The sequence below is a fragment of the Gambusia affinis genome, linkage group LG13 (genome assembly GCF_019740435.1).
Source record: "Gambusia affinis linkage group LG13, SWU_Gaff_1.0, whole genome shotgun sequence".
NCBI lineage: Eukaryota > Metazoa > Chordata > Actinopteri > Cyprinodontiformes > Poeciliidae > Gambusia > Gambusia affinis.
Window position 1 is genome coordinate 24,947,694 of NC_057880.1, and position 14,309 is coordinate 24,962,002.

A 14,309-nucleotide genomic window follows, 5' to 3' on the forward strand; every position below is an offset into this window, starting at 1 on the left:
AAGATTAATTTGGACTTTAGCTGAATTTCCAATCCGGTCCTAACCAAACTGAACAGATTCCTGATTCTGAACAGATTCTTTACTTTAAGTATTTCTTTACACTGAACAGATTCTTTAGTCTGAATAGATTCCTGAGTCTGAACAGATTCTTTACTGTAAATTGAATCTTTACTCTGAACATTCTTTGAACAAATGTTTGGTTCTAAAAAGATTCCTGTGTTTAAATAACTTGTTTCTGAACAGATTCCTTTCTGAAAATAGTCTTTACTCTGAGCAGAGTCCTCAATCTGAACAGATTCCGTTTTGAACAGATTCTTTACTCAGTGATCCTTATTGTCATTTAACTTCTATTTTCCACGGCTGAGCTGAAAAGTCTGAAAATATTCTTTTTCAATTCAAGAAAAATTTGGAAATTATTTAAATTAACTTTGGCAAAAAAAATCCAGAATTTCTTCCATTTTCTCAAAAGGAAAAATTTAACAAATCCTGCATGTTATATCTTTGATTTGCCTCATCACAACTTTTATAATTGTAACACTTTACTTTTTGACTGAATGGATACTCATTTATCTATTTTATGGTATTTTTTGAGGCTAGAAACTTAAAACTGAGATTGATTCTCTAAATCTGGTAAAAATGCTGAACAAAGTATTAAAATACTTTTAAATGTGTGTGAAATTAAGAATTTTAAACTGTGCATTGATTACTCTTAGGCTTCACTTTTCCACATTTTGTTCTGCATCATCAGCAAAAACCAGTGTATATGTCTAATTTATGGCATAATTATATATAAGTCGAAGGAAAATGATGCATAGTTTTTATTTTCCATTGGACCATTTTTGCAAATTGAATCTGAGTTTTTTCCAGAGTTCATAACGAAACCAAACATTTTCCAGTGACTTTTCCTTTTCCTACAAACAGCAGCGTTTGTTTTCCTTTTTTCTTTTCAGAGACTATTTTTTACAAGTTTTCTCTGGTCCAACCTGTTCCTCTGAACTTTAATCCTTCCTCCTCACCGCGCCGCTCATCAGTCAGCAGAAACCTGCCGCTATTTTAGGAACATTTTGACGTAATTAGAGCTGATAAGACATTTTCCATGGAGCAGTGACAGATTTAAAACTCCTCCTGGATGTCGTTTCATCATCCAACTTTTGTTTTCATCGCTTTTATCTAAAGCCAAATCTTTTGATTCTTTTGGTCAACAAAGCATTTTATTTCACCAAATATTCTTCATTTTTTTCTATCAAAAAGAGAAATGTATCAAAAAATAAAATAATTTATGCATGTAGGCATATTTATAAACATTTTTACTGATGCATCCACATTGTAACCTTTAGAAATAAATGTTGAATTTGGGTTTAAATGGAAGTTAGTATCTGTTTACTTCTTGGTTTTAGGGAAAGCGGTTGGTGAAGAGGCCATTAAAGTGAATCCCAAATGTGCTGAAAGTCATCAGTGGTAAGTTTTTACATCTTTTTCCCATTTTTCATCTTTTTATTCTGGTGTTGAATCTTTTAGAGTCAAACTCAGCACAAGATGTTCCTCTGAGTTTGTGAAGCAGAAACTTTAAATACGGTTCAGCGAATCCTCATTTTTCCAAAAAGAACCTGTGAAAGGCGAAATCCGCGAAGTAGTAACCTTTATTTTTTTTACAATTATTATACAATAAAATACTCCAAAGTACATTGAAACCAAAGAATGAAACCTTTTTACAGGCCCAAACATTTGTTTAACAAATAAAAGTACTGTAAAATAATAATTTTAATCATCAATACGAACTGAAGGCAGATCCTGACTCTGCTCTGTTGCGTTTTTGTCTTCTAAAGCCTGCGGTTTCTTCGAAAGAAGAACACAGTTATCGGTGGTTGTTGTCGCTCTTTTTTCTTCTGGGCAAAATAATTCTTATAAACCGACATGCCGCCATCGATTATGTTAAATTTGGCAAGCTGTTTTACGTACGTGTACATATTAAACCGCAACGTTATTGACACACAGGTAGAGAAGAAGTGGAGAGACTGTTTAGCCAATCAGAATGCAGAACACGATGCACGACGTGAAGCGCGAAAGAGCGAGGGTTCACTGTACATCACAAAGATATTGTGGTTTACAAAACACAACAAAACAAGAGATTACCCAGTAAACATGAACAGGTAACAAGTTAAAAGCTGTTTGGTCTTCTAGCTTTTCTTTCAACCAACTAGTGAAGAAATAAGTAAATAAAGAAACATGAACGATCCAGTCAAGCATATTTGTGAAATAATGTCAACAAACTTCCCAAACATCAATCTGATGGAATCACATCCAGTTTCAGGAATGTAAACAGAGTCAGGATTAACCCTGCTGACATACTGACAGTTATACTGGAAGAACTGGTGTGATTAATGTCTGATATCACAGTTGTACTTCTTCATTCACCGTTTGCAGCTGCACAGGTGAACTGCTTTGGGACACGAGGGAGAAAATCTCAATTTTATCCAGAAACATTCGTAAATCTGCAGACGTTGCATGTTAGTCAGTTTAACAGTGACTAAATATTTTGCTATGTGCTTGTTGAAAAAAAAAGTCTTCTCTCCTTTTAATTAGGTCTGGAAGGTTAGAATCTGTTTGTGTTTCACATCTCAAAAATCTGCTCATGTCAAAACTTGACTGCTGATGAAGAACCTGCCTGAAATGTGTCCCGTTACATAAACTGAATAAAAACACTGAAGTTAAATCAGACCAAACTTGTTTTAGTGTCTGAGACTTTGTTTTACAATTTAAGCGTTTTTGTTAGAATTACTTGTTTTTTTTCCTTCTGTATCTGATTAGATGTCATTATTATTTATTTTTCCTTTTTTTGTAATTTACTATATATGTATTTCCTGTATTTTTATTGTTTTTTATTTATATATTATTTTATTTTGTACTTTTTTCCATGGAGGTTCCCTCTGTTCCCTTTTATCTTTCCCATGAACTTTATTTTTAGTCAATAATTCATTGATATTGATGAAAAAGAACTAGTTCCATTGTCAGATTATTTTACTTATTACATGGGAAAATGTTCTTTTATGTGTAAAATAATCTGCCAGTGTCACTTCTGACTTCAAACAAAGCTCTATTTATCTTGCAGAAAAATAATTGAAAGTTAGTTTTGTCTTATTTCAAGAACCACTGAATGAGACATTAAAGTTTCTGAAGACCCAGATCATCTTCCTTCTTCACAAAATATAAACAAAAATGGAGTAGAGTCAGATTTTAGATTTGTAGGATTTCTCCCACTAGCGTTAAACTTTCTCTCTCTCTCTCGATTTGGTTCTATTTACCCAGAATGCCCTGCGCTGTTGTTCACTTCCTGTTTTTGGAGCGGTCTCCAGTCCGCTTGGCGTTCACATATTCACTCAAACTGCACCGCAGTTCACTTCATATGAATAGATTCAGAGGTTTGTAGGTGGACCAGGTTTAGCTGTTTTGGGGTTGTATTGCGTATTCACACCTCCAGAAAAACAAACCAGACTTTCTAGACAAATGAACTGGACGTCAATTAAGGTGGACTCAACAGGAATGTGGCATTTCCTTGTTGACGCAGGCCTGAAATGGTTAAAAACTTTCCCGCTCTAGAGAAAACATTCTAAAGCAACGCCTTAAGTCAAAGAGAAAATTACGCCGAGTGTTGCTGCTTCTAAATGCTGTTCCTCAAGCCTTAAAGGCATCAGTGTACTTTGTGTTTCCAACGAATGCTTTGTTACATAGAAGATCCTCCTTTGTACTATTACTGTTCATAATAATAGCAGCACAATTTGCTTGTTTACATAACATGAATTCTTCCTCATTCTGAGTGTCATAAATTCTTGAAACACATTTTCCTTTGCAGGTGAGTTCATGAAGGTTTGTTTGGTTTTTGCAGACGTTTCCTCGTCTGGAAGACTGAAGCCTCGTTCTCTCAGTAGACTAGTTAACGACTGGCCTCGGCTCGCGATGTCAACCGAAACACAAAGCCTCGTTTGTTTAGCTAATAAAGATAAACGGCTTAATTGGTAATCTAATTTTTGCTAATGGGATTAGTGAGATTCTGAAATGAAGCAGTAAAAGAGTCGGACTTGAATGAGCAGGTCAAATTAGGTAGAGCTGCTCTGAGAGCGGAGGAGGGTGGGACTGGTGGAGCGCTGCCAGCTGTTGAAAGGAAGTTTATGTTGCAGGTAACTGTTTACTTAGAGCACAGATGCCGTGAGAAAACTTGTCACTGTTTTTTTCTTTTTCTGTGAATGCTGCTCATCTTGTCACACTTTGGCAGCTGCTGTTTAGATGCAGCGCAGCTCACTTCCTGCTCCACCACTGAAACTATTTACCAAGCTGGTTTTTTTATCCTCTTTGCCCAAAAGCACGATCAGGCATTAATGTTCCCTTGAACAGGAGGACTATGGTCTGTACCAGGGGTCCCCAAAGTGGGTCCTGGAGGGCCGGCATCCTGCAGGTTTTACTTCTCTCCCTGGTGGCACCAACAACCTTTTCAGCATGTCAGTGTTGTTTTTAGACCTCCTAATGAGCCATCATTTGATTCAGGTGCGTTAAACCAGGAAGAGAACTAAAACATGCAGGATGCCGGCCCTCCAGGTTCGACTTTGGAGACCCCTGGTCTATACAAAACATGTTCATCTCATTTATTGAAGAAAATCATTCTTGGATAATCAGATTTTAGTTTGTTCAGTTTCAGAATGAGCAGTTTTAGGTACTCTCTCACTTTAAATCCAAATAATTTGCTGCTGGCCACACACCCCCAACTAGAAATGGCTGCAAACAGATGCGCTATAATACAATCGTACATCTTTGAAAAGCATTAGTATATCCTCCTGCACAACTAAAACAATGCAGCAAGTGGTTTCTGGATGGTAAGTCAACATCTAAGCGCTTGTATTTTCCAGCAGCCATTGTACAGCTGTAAAACCGAATGTGCTAGCTAGAGCTTAGCTTGGGTTGCTAGGTAACAGACTAGGCTTCATTTGGGTTGCTACACTACAAAAACTCAAAACCTTACCTATATTTTTGGTCTAGTTTCTAGTGTAAATATCTCAATACACTTGAAATAAGGCAAAATTGACTTACAGTAACATTTCGGCAAAAGATAGGAGCTTGATTTTGGTTACTTAGTCCTTAATATTGATGAAAATGTACTAGTTCCACTGGCAGATTATTACTACATAGTACTTTTTTAAAATCAATATTAAGGAAGAGTTGACTCCTATAGCTTGTTGAAAAGATACTAGCAAGTTAGTTTTGTTTAATAACAAGTGGACTAAGATATTTTACTAAAACTAAACCAAAAATACTGGGCAAAATTTTGCTTATGCAGTGTAGATAACAGGCCAGGCTTTGCTGAGGTTGCTAGGTTACGGGTGGAACTCTGCTGGGGTTGCTAAGTTACGGCCAGTGCCTGCTGATTTGTGATGTTACATTCCAAAGGTTTTCGAAACTGCTAATTTTCCAGACACCAAAACATTTATTATTAATTTATTTCCAAAAGCAGCTGGTTGTTTGTTGTTGTTTTTTACGTTTTGTTGGGGGTTTTTTCCAAGTGCTCAGGTTGCTTTTAGAAGCAGTAGAAACCCAAAACGGGCAAAACGAGAATTTTTGCATAATGCACGCCCTTTAGACTCTGCATTTCCACGCAGTTAAAATGAAACACCTCTCGACGATTGGGAGGATGTTAATCTGTTCTGTAAAGTCAGTCACAAAAATGACGTTTAGATGTTAATGAATGCACACAGACGGAGTGAGTGACAGCTTAATAGGCTGGGTGAGGAAGGCTAGCTGAACAAACCTGCTTTGATGATCCGGGAGTAGCAGCAGCTATGAAAGGTGCTGCTGTTCTGGCTCTGCACCGCTCCGGCGTCTCATCTTGCCGATGAAGCTCAGATGTTCTTTAAAAAAAACAAAAAAAAACAGAGAGACTTGTGAGCTCTTTTGTTGGTGCTTTAATGGAAGAAACGGGTTTAGCATGATGAGTGGGTCATATCAGGTTTTGCTCTTTATTGGTCTGCACCTCTTCACACTCGCTTTTATTCGCACTGCAAAAACACAAAATACTACCAAGTATTTTTGGTCTAGTTTCTACTGAAGACAAAAGTAACCTACAAGTAACTTTTCTGCAAAATATTGAACCAATAATTCCTAAATTTTGATGAAAATGTTCTAGTTCCACTGGCAGATTATTTCACTTATAGCACTGGAAATGATCTACCACTGGAATTAGAACTTTTTAACAATATTAAGAAATTATTTATGTAAAACAAGCTCTTTAATCTAACTTGAAAGTTAGTTTTGTCTTATTTCAATTATATTAAAGTATTTGCATTGGAAACTAAACCAAAAATAGTAAGACTTTGTGATTTTTCAGTGCGCTAGAAACATTTTAGTGGATGCTTTCCTCATATTTATAGCCAAACTTTGCAGAATTACCTGTTTCTTGCTTGCACAATTGTAGCAAACTAGTAATGTATGCAATAAAATGGATATTTTGCTTCATTTCGCAGTTTTTCATTCATTTTGGTGCAAAAACTTGTAGATTTCGCTCCCAGCGATCCTCTGAGACGGTAGAGAAAACAGTATCACTTTGTTTTTGTCCTGAGCTAAGTGTGTCAGTGAACTGTACACATTGCACCCCGTCTTGAAACATTTGGCAGTTCCTCGCCCTGTTTCTGTACAAGTTTTAGCCTGGAGTCCCATCTGGCAACTCTCTGCGTTTGGCTGTTCGTGTTTGGATCTGAAGGCTGAAATCTATCTGCTGTTTCCGCCAAGCACCTGTCTCTTTGGGCTCTTTGTTTTTGCCCAGTGGACTAGGGGATTTCTTAGTGATCTTACTGGAACATGTGCACCAACTTTACGCAATGAAGCGCTCTTTCCTCGCCTCATCTTCCCCTGTCATTTATTGCGACTTCTCTCCTCCCCTTTTGATACTTTCCTTTTCTTATTAGCCAGGATAATGTTTCAGCTCTCGGTTTAATGGAGCAGGTTAGCTCCAGCAGTTGGGGCCCTGAGGCCAGACACGCCTCTACATCCTATCTCTTCCTCTTCTCTGCTCTGTGCCTCTGAAATAAAGTAGCATTGCATAAGAGCAGTCCTTTTAACAATCAAGTATTCATGTTAAACACGTGGCTCAGCTGCTTCTGCATGCACTGTAAAACATTTGAAGGTGGTTTAACTTGAAAATGAAAGTCCACCTGCTGCCTTAAAAATGCAGTTTAAGTCAACAAGAAAATTGTTTTAACTCAGAAATGAGGACAGAACAAACAACCATGCACACTTAGAGAGACCAATTAACCTGACAGTCATGTTTTTGGACTGTGGGAGGAACCCGGAGAACCCGGAGAGAACCCACCATGCACAGGGAGAACATGCAAACTCCATGCAGAAAGACCCCGGGCCGGGAATCGAACCCAGGACCTTCTTGCTGCAAGGCAACAACTCTACCTCTGAGGGACTTTCAAAGATGGAAAACAGAAAAAGAGTTAAATTAACACATGGATGCGAAGGATAAGCCAACCGCTGTGGCTTTCAGCAGATCTTTAATCAGAGGTGATGGATCTGTTCAAAGCCTTTGCATCCAGCTGCCTGTTTTCATTGGACCTGCTGGTGACAGATAGCATCTCTGCTGAAACCCATCCAGCGCAGCGCCAGCCAGTGGCTGTGTGGGCTCGTCCCCCGCTGCCTTCGCTAAATAAACACAAAGCTCTTTAGTCACAGTAGCCCACAGTTCCTCGTCTGGTGTTTGCCTTTCAGGGTAATTTGCGGCAGTATTTGTCTCATCAGTGTTGATTTTCCATTAATGATTGTTTCTCAGGTGTTTAATTCTTCCATGGTGGTTCCCCCTCACTTCACTTGAACATGTTGTTTTTTAATTTTTATCTGTCTGTTTGGGGTTTAAATTCTTGTGCCATCGTGTTTTCTAGCAGAGCAGGAGAAGCTTTTATGTTTTACTGAAACAAAATGTTTCAGTAAAACATAAAATCTTCAATGTTTGCAACCTTTTGGCTCACAGTATGGAAGAAAGAGTTTAATTAGAGTCTGACGTTTTTAGGCAATGAATTTTTATCCTTGGCATTCTGATTTTACTTTAAGTTCAGTAGCAAAAAATTCACCTTATAAAAATTTACCTTCAGAAATTTGCCTTCAAAAATAAATTTAACACTTTATTTAGCATGAGACGCTGCTTACACAAAAACTGATTTCTGAGTTTTCTTTGGTCTTCACAGGTACGCCATCATGTGTGGAATCATGGCAGAATACGACTCGATACAAAACAAGATAAAGAACGGTTACATCTTTAAGGTGAGCTACACAGATCTAAAACTATTCCAGCATTTTCACATTTGAAAGCAAATTTCTGAAGGTGTTGAGTTTCTCTAGATCTTGCTGGGAAATTAGTCGTTTAATCCTGGAAAGGATATTCTGGTGATAGAAGGCCAACTTTATAACCGCCATTATGTGGCCCTGGAGGTTCAGGTTTCACTCATCCGCTTACATAACCAGAGCATGGAACAACGGCACGTAGCATTTTATCTCCTCTCTGCAGTTTTCCCAAACACTGTGAACCTTCAGAGCTTTGACAGGTGAATGAGAGAGAGGAAAAAAAGAGAGAAAGGGAAAGAGAGAGCTGAAGAGGGCAGAAATGAAAAGAAGGGGAGAGTCTGTGACAGCGGAGGGAGTGTGTGTAAAATACTTGTGGGTTGGTGAAGCAGGACAGATCAGGTTGGGACAGAAGGCGGTGAAAACAGCAGCTGTACCATGAATCAGCGTTAAAATCTCTCTCCTAGTCGTACCATGAATCAGCGTTAAATCCTTTTGTTTCTCTCCTTCTGTCCCAGGATCACCTGGATAAAGCCATCGAGTTGAAGCCGCAAGACCCTCTATCCTACTACCTGCTGGGCCGCTGGTGTTACGCTGTACGTGACCTTTACCTTGTCTCTGACCTCAGAGTGTATGGCAAGCCGTTAGTATCAATAATGAGACGTTCTGAGAGTTTGAACGCAGAAAATGTAAAAATGTTACACAACAAACACAACAAAAAAATACAATTAAAATAAATATCTAAAAAATTTGCACTTCTGTTAAATCCCAATTAAGTAATCAGATCTTAAAACATTAGCTACTTAGTGAGGGTCACATTTAGAGCATAAGTGAACTAGCACAGATGCTAACATTTTAACACAGAGCATAGATTTACAATTTTAACATTTGTTTATGATTGCTGAATGTGAATGCTGCGAATTTGATTTAATGGTTTCAACAGTTATCAATTATAAGATCTTAACTTGCTTAATATTTAAAATGAAGATTTAAAGGAGCTGGCAAGTTTACTTTGTAAACGTTTGAAGCTCTGCTTCATAATTCGATGATTATTACCATGGTTACGATGTGAGGCTAGGAGTTTAGTCTTTGTGTTTGAGCTTGATTTTTTTCATGAATACATCTCGGTAAGTTACAGATTGTACTAAATCTGTAGACACGTTGCATATTATTGTTTATATCTGGAAATTATTAGCTAAATTAAACATCTTCTCTACTGATGATCTGTCAGAGTTGGTGTTTAGATCGCCTCTTTTTATTTTTTAACTGAACCGAAACACTTAATTCCACAGTACATCTGGATGTCAAAGTTGTCATAGTCAAGCTAGCATAGCTAGCCTACTTCCTTCTCATTTGATATTTTTCCTGACCTTGTTATCTAGTTGTTATAGTTTTGATAATTAGTACCAATTCACGGTGTCCCTTTTCCTTTATATATCAGGTGAACATTTAAGATTTTGGCATTATGTTGACAACTTGACAGCTAAACCTAATGCTAGTCATAACTGGAAAGCAGCTTTTTTGGCGTGACATTGTATTGCAGCGTTTCTATACCGAAACGCTGTCAGTAGATACTGAGCTTTTCCATTTTGTGAATGTTGAGTTTATAATAAAAACCAGTTTAGAACAAGCCGTTAATGTAGGTCTAATTATTGATAGTGACGGCTTGCCGTAGTGCAGACAACATGTGGAGTTCTGTGTGTTTTTTTTCTGCCTGTGTGATTCTGGCAGGCCGCTCTCTGGGAGGTTAACAGCAGCCATTGTTAGCTTTAAATCAGATAGCAGCAGAGTCAGAGCTCCATCCTGTTTCTGTTCGGTTCGTGTTCTTTCCGTTCTGGCGTTTGTTTTTGATTCAGATAACGGCTGTTTTTATGGCCGTCGCGCTATGTCTTTACTCACTGAGTCATCGCTGCTATATTTGGACGTTGGATCTGATTAGGGGTTTTATTGGTACATTTTCAGATTTTGTTTTCATGCAATGTGTTAATTTGCTGTTAAAAAATAAAAACAAAAATTTCGAACTAAATTTTAATTGTAATATAAAAAAAAAAATTGGTAGATTTCAATGTTAGAAATGACTTTCATTCCTGGTAAAGGACTGAAAAAATAAATTAACCTTATTCTTGTCGTAAAAACACTGGTGTCATTTGTGAAAAATATAAACATTTTTATAATGCTGGTTTAGAAAAACAGACAAGCACTATCCGTGCTTTTATTTTGAAATCCTAAAAAAAAACTTGATATTCAAACTGCACAGTTTTGTAATAAAGTGAAATCCAACGTTTAATTAAATTTGGAAAACATTATTTACAGTGGAAACCATATATTTTTACACACCTACTAAATTGTTAAATCAGGTTAAAATTGTTTTAGGTGAGTTAGAATATCCCAAATTATTTCTATTTTCATGTTAAAAATTGAATTTATCAGTGCATGGAAGCTTTTAATTATTCATCCAAGACTTCCTGTTTGGGTCTGAATATGATCCGATGCAGACGCTCTTTTCTCTGAGCCACTCTGCAGAACGGGAAAGACAAGAAAACATGATGATTGAGTTTAATCCAACTTTTTGAGGGTTTTTGTAAAATATTCTAACTTTAGCTTTGAAAGCTAAAACGATGACTTGAAAACCAGCCAATCCAGGAACACCGTTCCACTTTCCTGGGCTCTGATTGGCTGAATGGCGCCGATAAGAAATTATGGGAATTTTAGTGATTTTAATGAAATTGTTGCTAAAGGCTATAAATTCCTCTGTATCTTTCTTTTATTGTTGTTATTTTTTGTCTGGTATTTTCCTGTTTTAAGGTCAGTTGTTTGGTTGTTTTCCAGGTTGCTCAGTTGTCGTGGATTGAGAGGAAAGTTGCTGCAACACTATTTGGAGAACCTCCAAGCGCCACAATCGAAGACGCACTGAAGAATTTTCTGAAGGTACGCCGTTTTAAAAACAACCGGGTTTTTATCCATGTTTTTATTTTGACATCCTGGAAAATTTTATTTTGGTGTTTTTAAGGTTTGGAAAGTTCTTTATTTCTGTGAAAAGTCCTTGAAAGTCATTAATAGACAATAAGTAGCAATAAAATCTAACATTTGATTCAAAGCTTAAATGTTGACACCAGATATTTAAAGATTAGAAAAATAATTTTTTTCTCACTGTTTGAAATTAAATCAGATAAAAGTTTTATTGTTTTATATTAGGGAGAATATCTAAAATTATTTCTTTCTTCAAATAAAGTTTATAAAGATTCTACTTTGTGCTCTACATTTAATTTGAGCAGAAAGTTTTTTACTTTAACACAATTTATTTGAATTGTTTGAATTATTATTATAATAACTCTGTGACTTAATGATCTGTGGAAATGAAATAAAAATTAACTAACATTTTATATGCTAAACTTTATTAAAACTGGTGGATTTCTTTACTCTTGAATCCATCAGTGTGCAAGAAAATTGAAATAAAAACGTAAAATTTAGTTCTATTTTAGATTACTTTATCTCAAAACATTATTAATAACCATATTAAATAAAATAATGTAAAAGTGAATTGGAACAGTCTGTTTTAGTTTATTTGTATTGTTTTTATCTCCAAAGTGATGCTGGAAAAGTTTGGAAACTTACCTTGAAAATGTTTAAAAATGCTTGAATTTTATGTGAAAATGTTTACAAACCCAGATGAGAGAAGTTTAACAATAAATAATACAAGAGAGTCTATTTGAGGGTCTAAATACTAATTCACCTTTTGTTGGTGCAAATTCCTTAAAGTAGAGCTAAATATTACATTTGATTTGCAGGGAACTGCTTGAAACCCGTTATTGATATAGGATTGGATATTGATATTGATATCAATATTTTTAACTAAACGACCTTTTGGATTGACCTTTGCTGTCTTGATGTCAAAAGAAAATGTGGGTTAATCATAATTACTTGAAATGATTTAAGAAATACTCTTAAATAACAGAGAAAGTTGAGTTTTTATTTAGTTTTGTTAGTTTTTGCTCTCACAATCAACCAGAATCGAGTTTATTTTGTGGCGCAGAAGAAATTTCCCCTCCAGGTTAGCTCCTGCGCTCCTTTTTTTTATTTTTATTTTTTAATCTGTGTGTTTTCAGAGCAGTCTAATCTGCGTTCCCACATTTCAACTGTTTATACAGCAGAGAAAATACTTTTGCTCCTGGCCAATATTCCTCTGCGTGTCTCTTCTCATTAGCTTGGCTTTAAACGAGTCGTGCTGCGACTCGCCGGCGAAAACCTTGGAGCATGTCTGCTGCCGAGCAGCTGGAGGAAAAAAAACCCAGCGCCAATTCAGACTCCCCCATAAATCAGCCATGTTCATAGAAGGTGGAGTAAAGGTGGAGTGGGTTACCATGGTTACCACAATTGCACCTGAATTATAGTATTCTTTTGACGTAAAAAAAAAAAAACAATAAACACGAATCTTGTTTCTTACCGGTTACCCCTGTTATATCTGTCTGCTGCATCCTAAATGCACAAAGCATCGTTACAGCAGATCCTTCCTCCGAACATCTCTAGTCCATCAACCTTAAAACTGCACAAACTGGAATTAAGAAAATAAATTTGATTAATGGAACCACACCAATTTCGAAAACAATTATTTCTGATTTTTAATAAAAGGTTTGTAAGTTATTGTAAGGAGTCTGTTGTCTTTTTACTGTACAACGTTGAACTTTTTTTTATGATTATTTCATCCCACACTGCAAAAACATAAAATCTGACAAAGTATGTTTGGTCTAATTTCTTGACCAAATATCGTAGTAAACTAGAAATTAGAGAAAATAACTTAAACACAACTTTTTAATAAAATATATGAGCTAGTTTTAAGTCAATATTTCATTAGTATTGATAAAAAAGTACTAGTTCCTTTGGCAGATTATTTCACACTCGTTACCTAGCAACGGCAGCCAAGCCAGCCTGTTACCTAGCAACCAAGCTTTAATTCCACTGGTAGTTTATTTCACTTATAACAAAACATTTTCCCCATATTATTTATTAATTTATCTGCCAGTAGAAGCAGAACTTTTTCATCAACATTAAGGAATTATTTACTTAAAAAAAGCTCTTATATCTTTTCTGAAAAGTTACTTTTAAGTTATTTTTTTAATCACTTTTTGACCTTTTTTGTGCCTCAGTGCTGCTGTTATAGTTTCCACTCTGTGGAGCAATGAGGAATATTTCTTTTCTTCTGAACTCTGTTGGATAATCTGTTTCTTGCTGAGGTAAATCCGGCGTTGCAGCTCAGAAATGAACCAGTTTTCTATTTTTTCTATCAACGCAGGTTGAAGAGATTCATCCTGCGTACTCGAAGCTAAACTATGTGTTCCTTGCGAAGGTCAGTGATGGTTCCTGATGATCCTGTTGGCTGTAAACTGGGATTTATCTTAACTTTACTGCTTTTTGTGGCAGTGTTATAAAGCTTTGGGGCAGAGCGAGAAGGCCAGGAAGATGTGTGAGGCTGCATCTTCCATGAACACCGTCTCCAAAGAGGTTCACTTCACTTTAGTTTCATTCTGAACCAAAAACGTTTCCGTTTTAATTTGATTTTGTGCAATAAAACAATAGAATGTGGTGCAAAGCTGTGAAATACAAAGAACTTCCATCTAGACATGACGTTTTTGCTCACTCCTCAATCACAGACAGATTGAAGGAACTGCATCTGTGAAAATAAATCATTTAGGTCTAGACTTTGACTAGGCCATCCAGGCTTTCCTCCTGGATTATCCTCCATTTATCTTTTCTATAAATTCACCACAGAGCAGTAATTAATCCAAAAATTGCATTTAAGATAAAAAGATTCGTCTGTAAATACGTTTCACCCAGAACTCAAGTTTTAGTTCTGTAAAAAAATCCTTTGCTGTTCAATTATTAATTAGTTTATCCAAAAATATTCAGTATTTATTTCCAATATTGTATAAAACAGAGTTATTTGAGAAGCCAACAGAATGTGCCTATTGTTATCAGATTAATTGATTGTCAGA

The 14,309-nt window shown here is 36.3% G+C and overlaps 1 protein-coding gene across 2 annotated transcripts in view; it reads left to right on the forward strand.

The window, feature by feature from the left end:
* LOC122842250 (regulator of microtubule dynamics protein 2) overlaps positions 1-14,309 on the forward strand; it is a 34,548-nt gene that overhangs the window by 15,558 nt on the left and 4,681 nt on the right. The window contains exons 6-11 of one of the 2 annotated variants that reach the window (XM_044135951.1): positions 1,398-1,458; positions 8,226-8,301; positions 8,838-8,915; positions 11,149-11,247; positions 13,610-13,663; positions 13,738-13,818. In XM_044135951.1, the coding sequence (XP_043991886.1) occupies positions 1,398-1,458; positions 8,226-8,301; positions 8,838-8,915; positions 11,149-11,247; positions 13,610-13,663; positions 13,738-13,818 (449 nt within the window). Of the gene's footprint in view, positions 1-1,397; positions 1,459-8,225; positions 8,302-8,837; positions 8,916-11,148; positions 11,248-12,523; positions 13,133-13,609; positions 13,664-13,737; positions 13,819-14,309 lie in introns of those variants that run through there. The other variant, XM_044135952.1, reaches the window with a different exon arrangement.